The 13,595-nt window shown below is 38.7% G+C and overlaps 1 protein-coding gene across 1 annotated transcript in view; it reads left to right on the top strand.

Annotated features, from left to right (window-relative positions):
* The window catches only part of nrxn2a (neurexin 2a), a gene marked incomplete at its 5' end in the record, with an annotated part of 371,676 nt that extends 358,921 nt beyond the window's left edge, over positions 1 to 12,755 (top strand). The window contains 2 exon segments of the mRNA XM_081391515.1: positions 7,261 to 7,339; positions 9,827 to 12,755. Coding sequence (XP_081247641.1) covers positions 7,261 to 7,339; positions 9,827 to 10,623 — 876 coding nt within the window. The 3' untranslated portion in view covers positions 10,624 to 12,755.
* Positions 12,756 to 13,595: the final 840 nt, after the last annotated feature.

Below are 13,595 nucleotides of genomic sequence, written 5' to 3'. Positions count from 1 at the left end.
ATCAATCTGCATATGCGAGGGACATTGGTTATGCTTGTTTTTGCTCGCCCCTTTAAGTTATCTTGAGTAAAACAGCAAATTTTTTCACGAAGCACATACAAAAGATCTGGGTTCCCCAAAGTTCCCCAAAACGTTCTTATCGCTAAGTAGTTCTTAACCTATTCCTTAACCTCTCTCTTAACGTTATGGCACGATTCCCGACACGTTCGTACGCTAAGTATATCTTCTGTAAGTCACACTTTCGTAAGGTTGGTCTGGACCACTCTTAGCTTTACCTCATCACTGTTGCAGGTCTATACGAATATAATTCTGATATTTTAATACACCCAGACAGTATTCAATTAGGCTAATTCAAGTGTTTTCATGCAAAGAATAAAATTGTCATTACACTGATTGTTGTTAGATTTTTAATTAGATTATTATACAATATTATTAATTTAATTAAAAAGCGCTTTTAAAGGCCAGTGAAAGCATAGGCTACTGTCAGTTAAGTCCTATTCGGACGCTAATATTGTTTCTCATGGGCTTGTATGGTATTTTAAATATTTATAGGGGTGAGTTAGTGATTTTAGTGCTGTCCGAATCCATAATATCACTGTTTTTTTCCTCACCTAACCCGCGTAAAAATCCCTGGCCGAATTAGTACCTACTGTTTTTTGACAAACAGGTCGTGTGGTAATTTAATTGCCGTCTGAATCCACTCTGTGTTTACAAGAAGAGATTCAAAATCCACTGTTTAAACCCTTTTTGATCACTGCCGAGCACCGAGATGTAGGCCTACACTTTTATTACTGAAATGCTGGAAAGTATTTCCAAGAACAATATTTCATCGCAGCTCCACCTCAGCGAACAAAAATGGGAAAGAGAAGAATGCACGTACAAATTTGAAATGGTTATTATGGCAGCAATATATGATACAATTTAAAAATATGTAGGCTAGGCTATTATAGGCTATTATAGTTTGGATTATTTTTTATAATATCCCATGAGTCCTAATAAATGCAATTTCAACTATTTCTGAAGTGCTTCTTTTATAAAGAACACCGCTTTCTCACATAAACAGCCCCTGCACGAAAGAATAATTGATTCTCGAGCCATCGATATCAACCAGTTCGGCACCATCGCCACGGACAGCACACGGTAACGTCGCACGTAAGAAGGTATATCTTAAGCAGCTTCCTAAGGTATGGTTCGGGGAACACACTTAGGAACATAAACAACTTTGGTAAGATATATATTTCGAGTCTTCTTAGCGCGCTAAGAGTGAGCGTTATCGGGGAACCGGGCCCTGATCCGGAAGCGATGCAATCTGCTTTACAGAATACGGAAGTTAAGTAGCACATAATCTCTATTGACACTCAGGGCTGCGTTCCACTCCAAAATTGTCATGCCCTTCACTCGCTAACTTCCTTCCATCTCGTTCACTCGGATGTACGTCATTGCTTACGTTGCATGAGTGCCTACTACTGGCGGAACCTTTGCAATAGGCTGAATTGAAACGTTTTAAGCCCTTGATCACTTAGAATCCACTATGGGGTTGATTTAATATTTAATTTTTTCCCTTACGAAATTGTTTAATGTAGCATTCTATGTGTGTTTGAGTTGTTTAAAAAATTATTTTTTAAATAATTAATATATCATAGAGTTGTTTGTGGTGAGGTGAATTAAACGCAACATGCGCTGACGTCACAATCATGTTGCATTGTGGTATATGGAGCTGCCTGAAGTGTACATATGAAGTAGACTCGCTCCCTTTTTTGACCAAGGTTCTGTCCATATAAACTTCCCTCATTCACTTCACGAAGTGGAACGCACTTCAAAATGGCGGCAGGGATTCCCCCGAGGGGAAGAGCTTAGGGAAGTTCACAAGTGCGTGTCTGGAACGCAGCCCAGTACTTGCTGTATAGCGTAGTGATGGGGACGAGACCGCCTATGCCGAGTCCGAGTCAAGACCGAGTCTTTGAAGGGTCGAGTCCGAGTCGAGACCGAGTCCGTTGGTTTTCAAATTCAGTCGAGTCCGAGTCAAGACCGAGTCTTTGAGGAAGCAAGTCCGAGTCGAGACCGAGTCTTTAGGAGTCGAGAACAAGACCATAAAAACATGTCAGTTTTGATATTCATGATTTAATATCACCCCAGTTAATATTCAACAGTTAGGCCTACAGACTAAGCTAGATTGGGAATTGTTTAGAGGAGCAGTCTTAACATCTTAATATGGACTATGCTTTTACTATAATTAAAAAAATCCCTACCACATGCATCATCTTCTGCCTATTTTTCTAAACTGCTTCAACAGTGCTGCTCTGTCATCAACATGTTAAGCCCACCCTGACTTTTTTAATCATAGTTAGGACATGCAGAGCAAATTAAAATGTTGTAGTGGTATGTATTCTAGTGGACTAGAGATGGGGACGAGACCGCCTATGCCGAGTCCGAGTCAAGACCGAGTCTTTGAAGGGTCGAGTCCGAGTCAAGACCGAGTCTTTGAAGGAAGAGCGCTCGGACACCATTGGCTACTGCAAGTGCAATAGCGTGATTCTATCAGTCTTCAAGAATTTGGGATAAAGGAGTTTTCTCAAAGTGTAAGCTATTACGCAATGTTGAGAGACCACCTCGAAAGGGAACAAGACCAAACCACTTTCCCTTTTGATGGGGGGGATCACTAACATGGGAGGACACGCGCTGCAAGGCAAATAAAGAACATTTCTCATTTTTACGGATGGAAAATTGAGTCTTGCGAAATGTTATTCCTAATGATAGCATGTTATTATAACTATGCCATTTTGCCATGATGATATTATGGATTATCAATATATCTTTGTGGGCCCCTCCTCCCTGAGGGCGCCTTTTACATAGTTCCACTATTACCCCCTGACCGAAGCCCCTGTGTGTAGCATGTCGATTTTCTGCTTATGTAAGAAAGGTTCAGTGACATTTAGGATGCTCTATAAGGCAGCGAGGCAGCTCAAATCAGACCTTGAATGTCTAAATATTTGAAGGGCAAACTCAAATCAAGTGTTCTGAAAATCAGTCAGAGCTGCAGGGTCAGACATATGTAATTATTTCAGCCTCATTTTCAGCGGCTTGTGCTGTTTTGTATCAAAGCGTCCATGCATCCAGCAACTCAAATCTTTTGATCTAAGATTGCTTTTCCACGACCTCATATTTGTGCTTCATTTGAAGTGAACCTTTATGACTCCATGTAAATCACAGCTCAAGTCAGAACTCTTGCAGCGTTTTGGAAATTGTGCCAATAGTGTATGTTAAGTAAGCCCTTGATCAAGCTGACATAACACTGTTTCCCTTTTCAGGATTTGGATATTGAAAGTGCCCTCGACTTTCTTTTTGTCATATCAAAAAATTAGTCATGGCGTATTTGTAAGGAATGTATGCACGTATCAAGAAACAACCTGCAATTCCAGTGTTCTTAATAAACTTGTCTTACTAAACACACAGGCATTGTGCAAAAGTGCAGATAAGAAGCGCGCTAATTATCCTTTAATAAACGCAGTCAGGCAAAACTAATGCTGCAATGCGTCTTTTAATTAGAGGTTGGAAATGTCAGAGTCTTTAATATTTGTAATCAGACTCAAAAACCAAGCAAATTCATCTTAGCTTTTCTTTTGTCTCAGTAAATGCTTTAATCGTTCAAAGGTAGGCTTTTTGTTTAAAATAACCCTGATGGTGCTGTCTGTACATTTACATCTTTGTCGCGCTAAGGTTTGTTTCTTTTCGTTTCAGCAGAATTCAGCTACATCAGTATTTGATGGATGTCGAGGACATGAAATGGTTTTGTTTATTTGGTGTAAATAAAGCATAATAACATTGCTGATATGATGGAAAGCCTTTGAAACAGAATGTTTTCCTCAATAAGCTTACTTTCGAAAGTAATTTAACTCTGGCCAATTCAGAATGTTTGTAGCTGACAATAGTGAACAGTCAGAGGACAAGAAAAACACTAACAAAATGGGGACTAGATCAATACGACACTATTTCAGCCAGACCAATTAAGACTGTCTGCAGGCCAATTCAGTTACGTCAATCTTGGTCAAAATTATCAGTATTTAAATGCAGATGTGGAGCATATTTGCATACATTAAGTCAGAATCGTATCGGGTCTCGAATGAAGAGGTTAAAACGTATTATCTCAGTAATCACATCATGGAAACCATGCATTACCTATTTAATGGTTTACCATGAAGGTTTTCATTATATGCATATGTAAAAGCTTTAGCTCTGTCTTTTGTTTGTGTGTGTATTAAAATGGAGAGCACAAATGCAAAACCTGGTGTCACCATCAATGAATACCTCCATATACCTCATCTAGCGATCGCAAGGGAAGTCTCATTCTGTCGATGCCTCGCAAACAGATAAATATGCCCATACGAGTGAACAGTGAAATTGTTCTGACCTCTCGATGGGAAAGGACAAACTGATGGGTCCAAATCAGTCATGGCCCAGATCCAATTACATGTTTTATGAATGTGAGGTATGAGTCGGGAATGTTAATTCAAACTCAGGTCAAACCAAGGGGCAGCAAAGCCATTTGGTCTAGTATCACATCATCATATAAATTCCTCCACAACCAATGGGTGTTTCTTCAACAGTAGACGCTTTTAGTACAATCAAAACCGTGGCCATGCATCACAGAAGATTTTCTGGAAGTCATGAGCATTTTTACTACAGTGTTTTAAAATGTCATTTCCACCACACAATTTAAGATGTGACGGAAATGACATTTTAAACATTTCTGAATTAAAATATTCTCTGATGTTAACCAATCAAAAAGTGATTGAAATTCAGGAACCTCTCTAAATTGGACCATATTTAGCATTACGACATAACAACCTGATAGAAAAGCTTTTGCTTTCTGTTTTGTTTTTGTTTTTTGCACCTGATAAATTGCATTTTAAGTAATTAACTTGGCAATTAACTTTAAGTAATTAAGACAACACTCACAGGAAGAATATGTGAATAAAAATGTGTTTATGTCTGGTGGTATGCTTTTGTTTAATGAATTCATCAAACACACCATTGCATGCAGATAAAGACTGCATTCTTGAAAAACTAGTATAAGTATTAAGTAATGATTGTGTTTAAAAAAAATGTAAGGGGTATTTGTAGCATATCTGTATGTCATTGTTAGCACCTTGCTTAGCTATAATTTTTTGGGGGGTGGGGGTGGGGGGTAGTCAGTGCTTTATTTGTAAAGTGGGAGGTCCCGGAGCGCAGAGGGGGGGTGGATCCGGCGACTCAAAACGGGGGTTGGAGGTAACGGAACAAAAAAAATAAATAATAATAATTACACTGCCTACGTAGCTTCTCTGCAGGGACAGCGCCAGCTGAGTGGGTGCTATAGATAGATCATTGACGGGGAGCTGCGCAAAACTTGGCCACTAAATATTTAATATTCAGTTATGTTAATGATCACAATTAAAGTTTTAATTTTATTAAATTGAACAAGTAGGCTACTTAAATAACATTCAGCATTCAATCAAATATTCTAAAAGATGTAGGCTATTATTAATAATAATGTTTATTTATTTTATTACAGATAGAACAAATAAATTAATAATAATGACTGTTATTTCAACAAAATATCTCGTTATTTCGAAATAATATGTGTGCGTGCATCTGTAAATCCGGTGACGCGTGTATTGATTTTTATTAATAAAAACAATAAAGTGTTTTCTCTAAAAGTGTCGACTCAGCTGCAAAGATGAAGTTGACGATCGCCATCTCCGTGTGAACGCACTTATAGAGAGAAATGCACATAAATAGGCCTAATGGATTACATAATCAGAGAGTAGCCTTTTTCCTTTTTCGTTTTGAATTATTTCGTTTAAAGACATTTCAAGCTTTGTGTATTTGATGTATTTGTCATGTCTGTGTGAGGCATACACTGAGTTTCGTGCTGCAGTTCACGTGCAATGCAAGTGAGCGCGCTGGCGCCTCCGTTATATTTTTTTCGTATTCAATAAATAGGCCTACAGGCAAATGGTTGATGAAAATTTGATTAAAATTAAGATACAATTTATACAAAACGAAATTCACTTTAAAGAAAGGCTTTCTAAACAACTTCAACTTCAACGGACAAAATCATGTCTGACCCGCTCCATGTCTCATATTGCGCATCCTATCTTACTCGGTCGTGCTGTTCACTTTTCATAAATCAACATAAATGAAAAAAAAAACAAAAACATTATAATATTTTAACAAATATGAAACTAAATGTGCTTTTTTAATGGCTACAACGGCATAGTAGGCCTACATACTCTCTATTTGTACACATTTCTGCACATTAATTTAATTCTGAATTTTGCACACACAAGTGAAAGGCATTTGTTCAGATCAAGTTCACGGATAATTGTGCGTTATTAATCATTATGATACTAAAATCCTGACAAATATGCTATGTACAAAAAATCAGATGAGCCCATAATATGAACGCATTTACACGTTAAGCATTTTCCTCCCATATATAGAAAACCATTATAAGAACGCTTAATGTGGCAGATTAGAATGTCCCCTTATTATGTCGAAATAACGAGATATAATGTCGATACTAGGCTACTGTGTCCACCGTGGTCTCCTTTTTGATCAGCAGAAACGATTTTTGCTTGTTTGGGATCTGACTGTCTATAGCGTCTTTTTGACATTTTTCCCCTGAGTGAAACGATCGAGGCTAACATCAATCTCAACTCGTACAACAAGCGCGCAAGTCATGTGTCACAAACATTGAACACTAAAACAGTAATTTTATTTTATTTAGGCAATTAATTTTATTGACACGGGAGGTGCCGGATCCAATAAAAAAGGTTCCGGATCCAATGTCGGAGGTGCCGGAACATGTTCCGGCGTGTTCCGGCTCAAATTAAGCCCTGGGGGTAGTGGTTTTGGAGGGTGAGCACCCACTGGCAGAATCATAAATCGGTGCTTATGAATCTTTACTATAAATATTGAAATTCTTTGTTTATTCCAGTTTTTGTTTAAATAGTCATAGTTTTACATTTTTAATAATTCATATGTTTATAGTGAATTTTCATAGTTTATGAAAGTCTGGGTCTAGGGCAAAACTATATTTGAAAAGTTGGTAAAAAAAAAAAAAGTTGTTAGCTTTAATAAACATCAACCCCTGAGACATAAATGTCCATATATGACGAAAGCTTACTGTCAAAACTTTCAAGGTTGTGGAGAAATCAGATTAAATGGAATCTGCCTCCAGACTTGGAAAAAGAACCTGTATTCCGTCTTCTCTTTCAGAACTCAGATGACCTGCTGGTGGCGTCAGCCGAGTGTCCCAGTGATGACGAGGATCTGGAGGAGTGTGAGCCTGGCACTGGTGAGTACACATACGTACAGCAGCACTGAAACCACACAGACCTACACAAGTCGGTGTCGACTGAGTGAGTCTTAAATAGAAGACTTTTTTTCAGAGAGGTGACATTATCCAATATTCCAATTGGATGTAGTGCAGTTCCATAGATAATTCCGCAGTATAATTCCGGCTTGAGCTTCAACTAGGTTTTTTTTTTTTAAGACCTCATAAAATTTCTGTTGAGTTCATATGTAAAATGAAACTATTCCATAAAATGACATATGATGTTTTGAAAATATTCAGGAAATAAAACTCATCAGTTGGATCTGAAATGTCATTTGGTAACACTTTATTTTAAGGTGGTTATTACATGTACTTACTATAGTAATAACAGTAAATTATGCATAATTACAAGTAACTAACCTTAACCGCCGTAACTCTATAGCAAGTACATGTAGTTAATTAATATTACTCAGTACTTATTTGAGTAAGTGCAATGTAACACCTTAAAACAATGTGTAACCAATAATTTTTACATTATCATTTGTTTCAGAATTACTGAATTCTGTTTGCCATAATGCTTATCTGCTAGCACTATTCCCCCATATTAACCTTACAGACACTATGAAAAAAATAGAAGTATACTTGGGAGCTCAGCTGGTCATTTAGGTTGCTTGATACGTTTAGGTAAGGGTTATATTTCTTGAAGGGTGGCCTTCTCCTACTACAGTATCTGGGCTATTCATAACGCTAAGTGGTCATTCCACTCCATCGTTGAGTTCCACTTTGGTCAGTATATACTGTATCAGTAAATTATGTGTGACATCAAACTGTGTTGCACATGTAGTACATGGAATTAATACTCTGTGCTCAGCTATTGCTCCTGTGATTGTGCAGTGTTGCAATCATTCAGTGTCATTGAGTGGTTGAGTTCTTTATGATGGCCCATCTGGAGAATCAGCTGTTGCTGTTTGACATTTGTCCAAGCCTTCGGTTTCATTTCAGATTATTTTAGTTGAACAAAATGTTGGAAAATTAAATGTTTTAACCCAGACATTTCTTATTAAATAATTGGTACAACAGTCCTATTTTTTGGCTAGGTCTCAAAATCTAGTCAGCTGCCTGCCTAGCTTGTTTGGGCATCATTTGAGTGCTCCTGACACACACACAAAAAAAATCTCTCAAATTGTCAGTTGAAAACCTGAAAAACCTTCAAAAATAACTCATTGTACATGTAATTTAAAGCATTATAGCTTGTTTCCTTCATGGATAAGGTTGTCCCATAATGTGATGTGAGCTTCATTCAAGGTAGAGGATGGAGCTGAGAGAAATGTTTTAAAATGAAAGTTTTATTTTATTTCTTTAATAATTGTTATTAAAAAAATTTCTAAAGTTTCGGGTCGGTAAGATTTTTTAATGTTTTTGAAAGAAGTCTCTTATGCTCATAAGGCTGCATTTATTTGATCAGAAATAGAGTAAAAAAAAATAACTTAAAATTAAATATATTTTAAAATGTTATTCATTACTTCAGTGTCACGTGATCCTTTAGAAATCACTCTAATATGATTTGGTGCTTAAGAAACATTTAGTAGTATTATTAATGCGGAAAACAGTGCTGCTGAATATTTTTGTCGAAATATATATATGGAATCATTTTCTTTGATGAATAGAAAGTTCAAATGAACAGCATTTATATAAAATATAAATCTTTTTCTTTAATATTTTAGCCTTTACTGTCACTTTTCATCAATTTAATGCAATACTTGCTGAAAAAAATACTAACCCCAAACTTGTGAACAGTAGTGTATAAAATGAAAATGCAGTGTTTTGGTTAGCTCAACCACATGCTAAATCAGAATCAGATGAGTCTCGTGCACGTCAGTTTGAGTGCCATTTTTATGAAGTTCTGCCTCTCAAATTAGTCAAATCAACTTATGATCTTCCATTTTGTTTGTAATAAGATTTATAAGATGATTCCCTATATAGGCATTACCGCTTACTAAGTTTTGAGACACAGCATTTAAATGATTTATCATTGCAAAGGGACATCTGTATTTATACAAGTTAGATGAAGGACTAGAGCACAGATGAGTGTGTCAAAGAGTATAAAGGGGAGAAAAGTTGTGTTTTTAAAGGGACCATCTTACACACCTTTGTTTTTTGTAATTTGCTTTTTTTCCATGCAAAAATCATGCGGCCTATTTGTTGATGTAAGTGACCCAAACTCCATGGTTTGCTATATTGTTTAACCAAAGAAGAGCCAAGAGCTATTCAAGATATGAGTTGGTTCTTTTTTAGATGTTATTTGAGTAATCTAGACATATTTGTGTTAGCCATATGACTAGGTTTAAAAAATATTTTAGCTTTTTTTTCATGTGAATAGTCTGTAGAATCTTTGTCCTAGAATAAATTGCACATAACAAATAGATTTAGCGTGTGTGTGTACATGTAGCTGTTGTCGGGTCCTCGCTAATTCTTCTTCCTCTCGCCCTTTTTCCTCTCTCATCCTAGGAGGTGAACTTGTGTTGCCCATAATTACCGTGGACACCCAAGACCCCCTTCCCATGGCCACCCGTTACCCTGCCATCCCCGCCCCTCCCACTTCCCTGGCCCCTCTCCAAACCACCAAAGAGTCCCTCGTTCTGTCCGACCCCCGTCCGCCGTGCCCTCCGGACCAGGAGGACTGCGGCGACCCCATGGAGGTGTCGGCCTTCGGCTCCGGAGAAATGACGGAGTCCGATGACGAGGACTTTTACAAAAACTCCCCCATGGTCACGGACAGGACAGTCCTGCCGCCGCCCCCCGCCGTGGGCAAGGGCGGAGGCCAGGGCCCAGGTGACCACCGTCCTCCAGCCCCCGCCCCCACCACCCACCCCAACCAGCTCCACATCCCCGCGGGCAAAATGAACACCCGCGACCAGGTGCTCCTGCCACCCGCCCCGTCCTCCCGTCACACTCCAGGTCTAACCTACCCGCCTGATTTCCCCCATGTGCCCACAGCTCACCCCACCGACCTGATGGAGAAGGCCCGCCCGGGCGCCGTGGAAGTGATCAGGGAGTCCAGCAGCACCACAGGCATGGTGGTCGGCATCGTGGCGGCCGCCGCCCTCTGCATCCTCATCCTCCTTTACGCCATGTACAAGTACCGCAACCGGGACGAAGGCTCCTATCAGGTGGACCAGAGCCGCAACTCGGGCTCCGAAAGCAACGGTGCCGTAGTGAAGGAGAAGACGCCGAGCACGACTGCCGCCATCGCCAAAACGACCACCAAGGGCAAGAAGAACAAAGACAAGGAGTATTACGTCTGAGCGAACGAGAGACTGAGGAGGAGGTTCAAGACAGGAAGTGTGCTGAGGATTTTAAAACTTTAAATCACCTCCTCTGCATCCTCAAGCATTTAAGCCACACAATCTTCTGTTTACTTCTCCAAAAAGTTTTTCTGCCACCGAAAGATATGGACGTAGGGAATGAGGAGAAAGGCCCTAATGGATAGATCCTCCTTTCGTTGCTGTCTTTGCGAAGCCATTGTTGTATGTAATTTTATCTCTATCATGTCAAACGAATTCTTCCATTACATTCCAGATGATGTAATGCCCTCTTTGCGATTAAAAATGTATGTTTTGCGTGGTCTGGGCCTCCACAGGAGCGGAGCGTAACAAAACACCATGGACAGGGAGAGAAAAGCCGCCGGTTTAACTGATGTCTCCACAAACGAGCTTTTGGTGCTATTCCTGAACGTTTATTTAATAATGCCTTCATAGAGCAATGAAATTGAGATCTTCTACAAGACGCTCGCTGGCCCTCGTTGTAATAATTTATGAAGAACAGAAGCCGATTGTGTTAGTTATTTGCATGAGACAAGCAGATGCTCCCATCAGTTCTTGTGGAGATGTTAAATCTGACACCTTTTTTGGAGGGTGAAAAAAATAAAAAAAACGTGTTCAGTTGAAAAGGCAGCGGATAAAATCGCATCTTCTGTTTAGTTCTCTGATAGAGCCGAAAGTTTGAATTCATTTCCACTCGGATATCTTTTGTCAGGTGTAGAAATTAGGATTTATCTGTCCCTGTCATGAAACACATTTATCTAATTCTTTTTTTGTTGTTCACCCGCCATGGTTTCATAAACACGCTCTCACTTAGGATCGCAGATCAGACGGCGAAGCCTGCTTTGACAGCGACACCTCCACCAGCGGGTGTAGAAAAGCTCAGAAGGTTGTTAGAACTTTAAAAAGCCCACAGAAGGCATATCTCTCTCTCTTTCTCTCTCTCTCCATGGTGTCGAAACATTGTGATCCGTTAGGCTACTAATTGTGTTCCATGCATGATGTATTCACATTCAGCTTTCCATGAGAGTATTTTGATATGAAATACATGAAGTTGATAACTCATCTCACCTGGAGGGATTCATAACACCGTGGGCGAACACGACGCAGACAAAAGAGACCTCAGAAAGCGAGACTGTCCTGAACTAAACATCAGCTTGGACAAAAGATGTATCTATGTAAATACAGGACATTGCTGAAAACACTTCAGGAGACAGGTTTGTGTGTATCGTGCACACAATACGTGTGCGCCTGTGTGTGTGTGTGTGTGTGAGTGTTTGTCCTCGTTCGTCCTCCGGCATGAGAAAGATATACGCAAGACTACGAGAATTCTTTCTCTTGCCTCCTATATTCTCTATGGTGTGAAACTACAGCCCAATACCCATCCGAATGAGACTACAGACACTGAAACAAACAGGATAAGGAGAACAGAGGCGAAATCATATTTTGAGAACTGTGTGGCATCTCTTCTAGGAGGGAAAAAAGGAACTTGTTCTCATCAGAATGCCAGCTCACCTCCTCCCAAACCTTGAAGGAGAGCGTAAAAGAGCGAACTGACAAGACTTTTATGGATAAAGCAGCACAACCCTGTGTCCAGACTTTTGTATCTAAGGACACCTCCTGGAAAGGAGGAAAAAGGAAGAAAAAAAAAAAAAAACACAGTATACTGTCTAGATATTTCTCACATTTGAAAATATGGTTTTACTGAATTGACATTCCTTGTTATTACAAAGAGGTTTTTGTTTAGTCCTTTCTCTGCAAATGAAAAAAAAAATAACGTTAATAAGAAAAGATATTACTTCAACTATGAAGTGATTTTCAAATGTAAAATTCTGGGGGGAAAAATGTTTTGGGATTTTATTGAATTTGGTAAAATATGAAGCATTACAACTAGCCATACCTCCATTACTACATACTACTTTTTTTTTGTTACGTCATCGACAGGGCAATTTATTTTGTTTGTGTTTTTGTTTTGTTTGTTCTTTTAAGATATAATTGTCATTTACCTATGCTGGTCAAAGTATATTCCCGTTCTTAATGTAATTGTAAAGTGTTACTGTGAGATGAAATCTAAATATGTGTACAATGACAGAGGGAAAAATACACTTGGTTCTATACTTCGTACTGATTTGTTTAGTGTGGTCTCTTATTTATAAAAATAATTTTTTTTTACATAGCCTACATATTAAGCAGCAATTTCTGAAGGATCATGTGACACTGAAGACTGGAGTCATGATGCTGAAAATTCAGCTTTGCATCACAGGAATAAATTACATTCTTAAATGTATTAAAACAGAAAACGTGAAAGAACATTTCACAATATTACTGTTTTAACTGCATTTTGATCAAATAAATGCAGTCTTGTTGATCATAAGAGACTTTTCACACAAAAAAATCTTACCGGCCAAGCTCTCACCACCCAAAAAAAAACTAAATTCTGTTAGTATTCTTCTAAATGTATGACTTTTTTTTTCAATTGTGGAACAAAATATTACATTTTATGTTGCACAGTAGAAAATGTCATTCGGGTTTGGAACAACATAAAGGTGATTAAATGATGAAATCTTCACTTAATTTGTTGTTCTCTAAAGTTTTAGATTTATAACTGAATATGAACGGTGTCATCTTAGACTAGTATTTGGAGAACCATTATTTCCCAGTGTCTTTCCTGCCTAAAAATCAAGGTTTATCCATTGTAAGAACTCTCACGCTGTGAAGTCAAGCCCTTGTCTTACATGGCAATTTCATCATCTGGTCTTATATATTGATGAGTTCCTACCCCAGAAAACTCCACATACTGCTAATACAAAGATGTCTTCAGATTCCTCTGCTGTCACACTGCTCAGATCGAGGTAGACAGGCCTCTAAACAACACTCTTCTTTAATGGTCTTGTATCTGAAAGGAGAGCAGCCCCCACATTCTCTTTACCCTCTCTCTGCACCCACTCTATATTATG

The sequence above is a fragment of the Scardinius erythrophthalmus genome (genome assembly GCF_964197995.2).
Source record: "Scardinius erythrophthalmus genome assembly, chromosome: 17".
Classification (NCBI taxonomy): domain Eukaryota; kingdom Metazoa; phylum Chordata; class Actinopteri; order Cypriniformes; family Leuciscidae; genus Scardinius; species Scardinius erythrophthalmus.
Note: the sequence above shows the minus strand (reverse complement) of the source record. Positions and strands in the feature narration are given on the sequence as shown.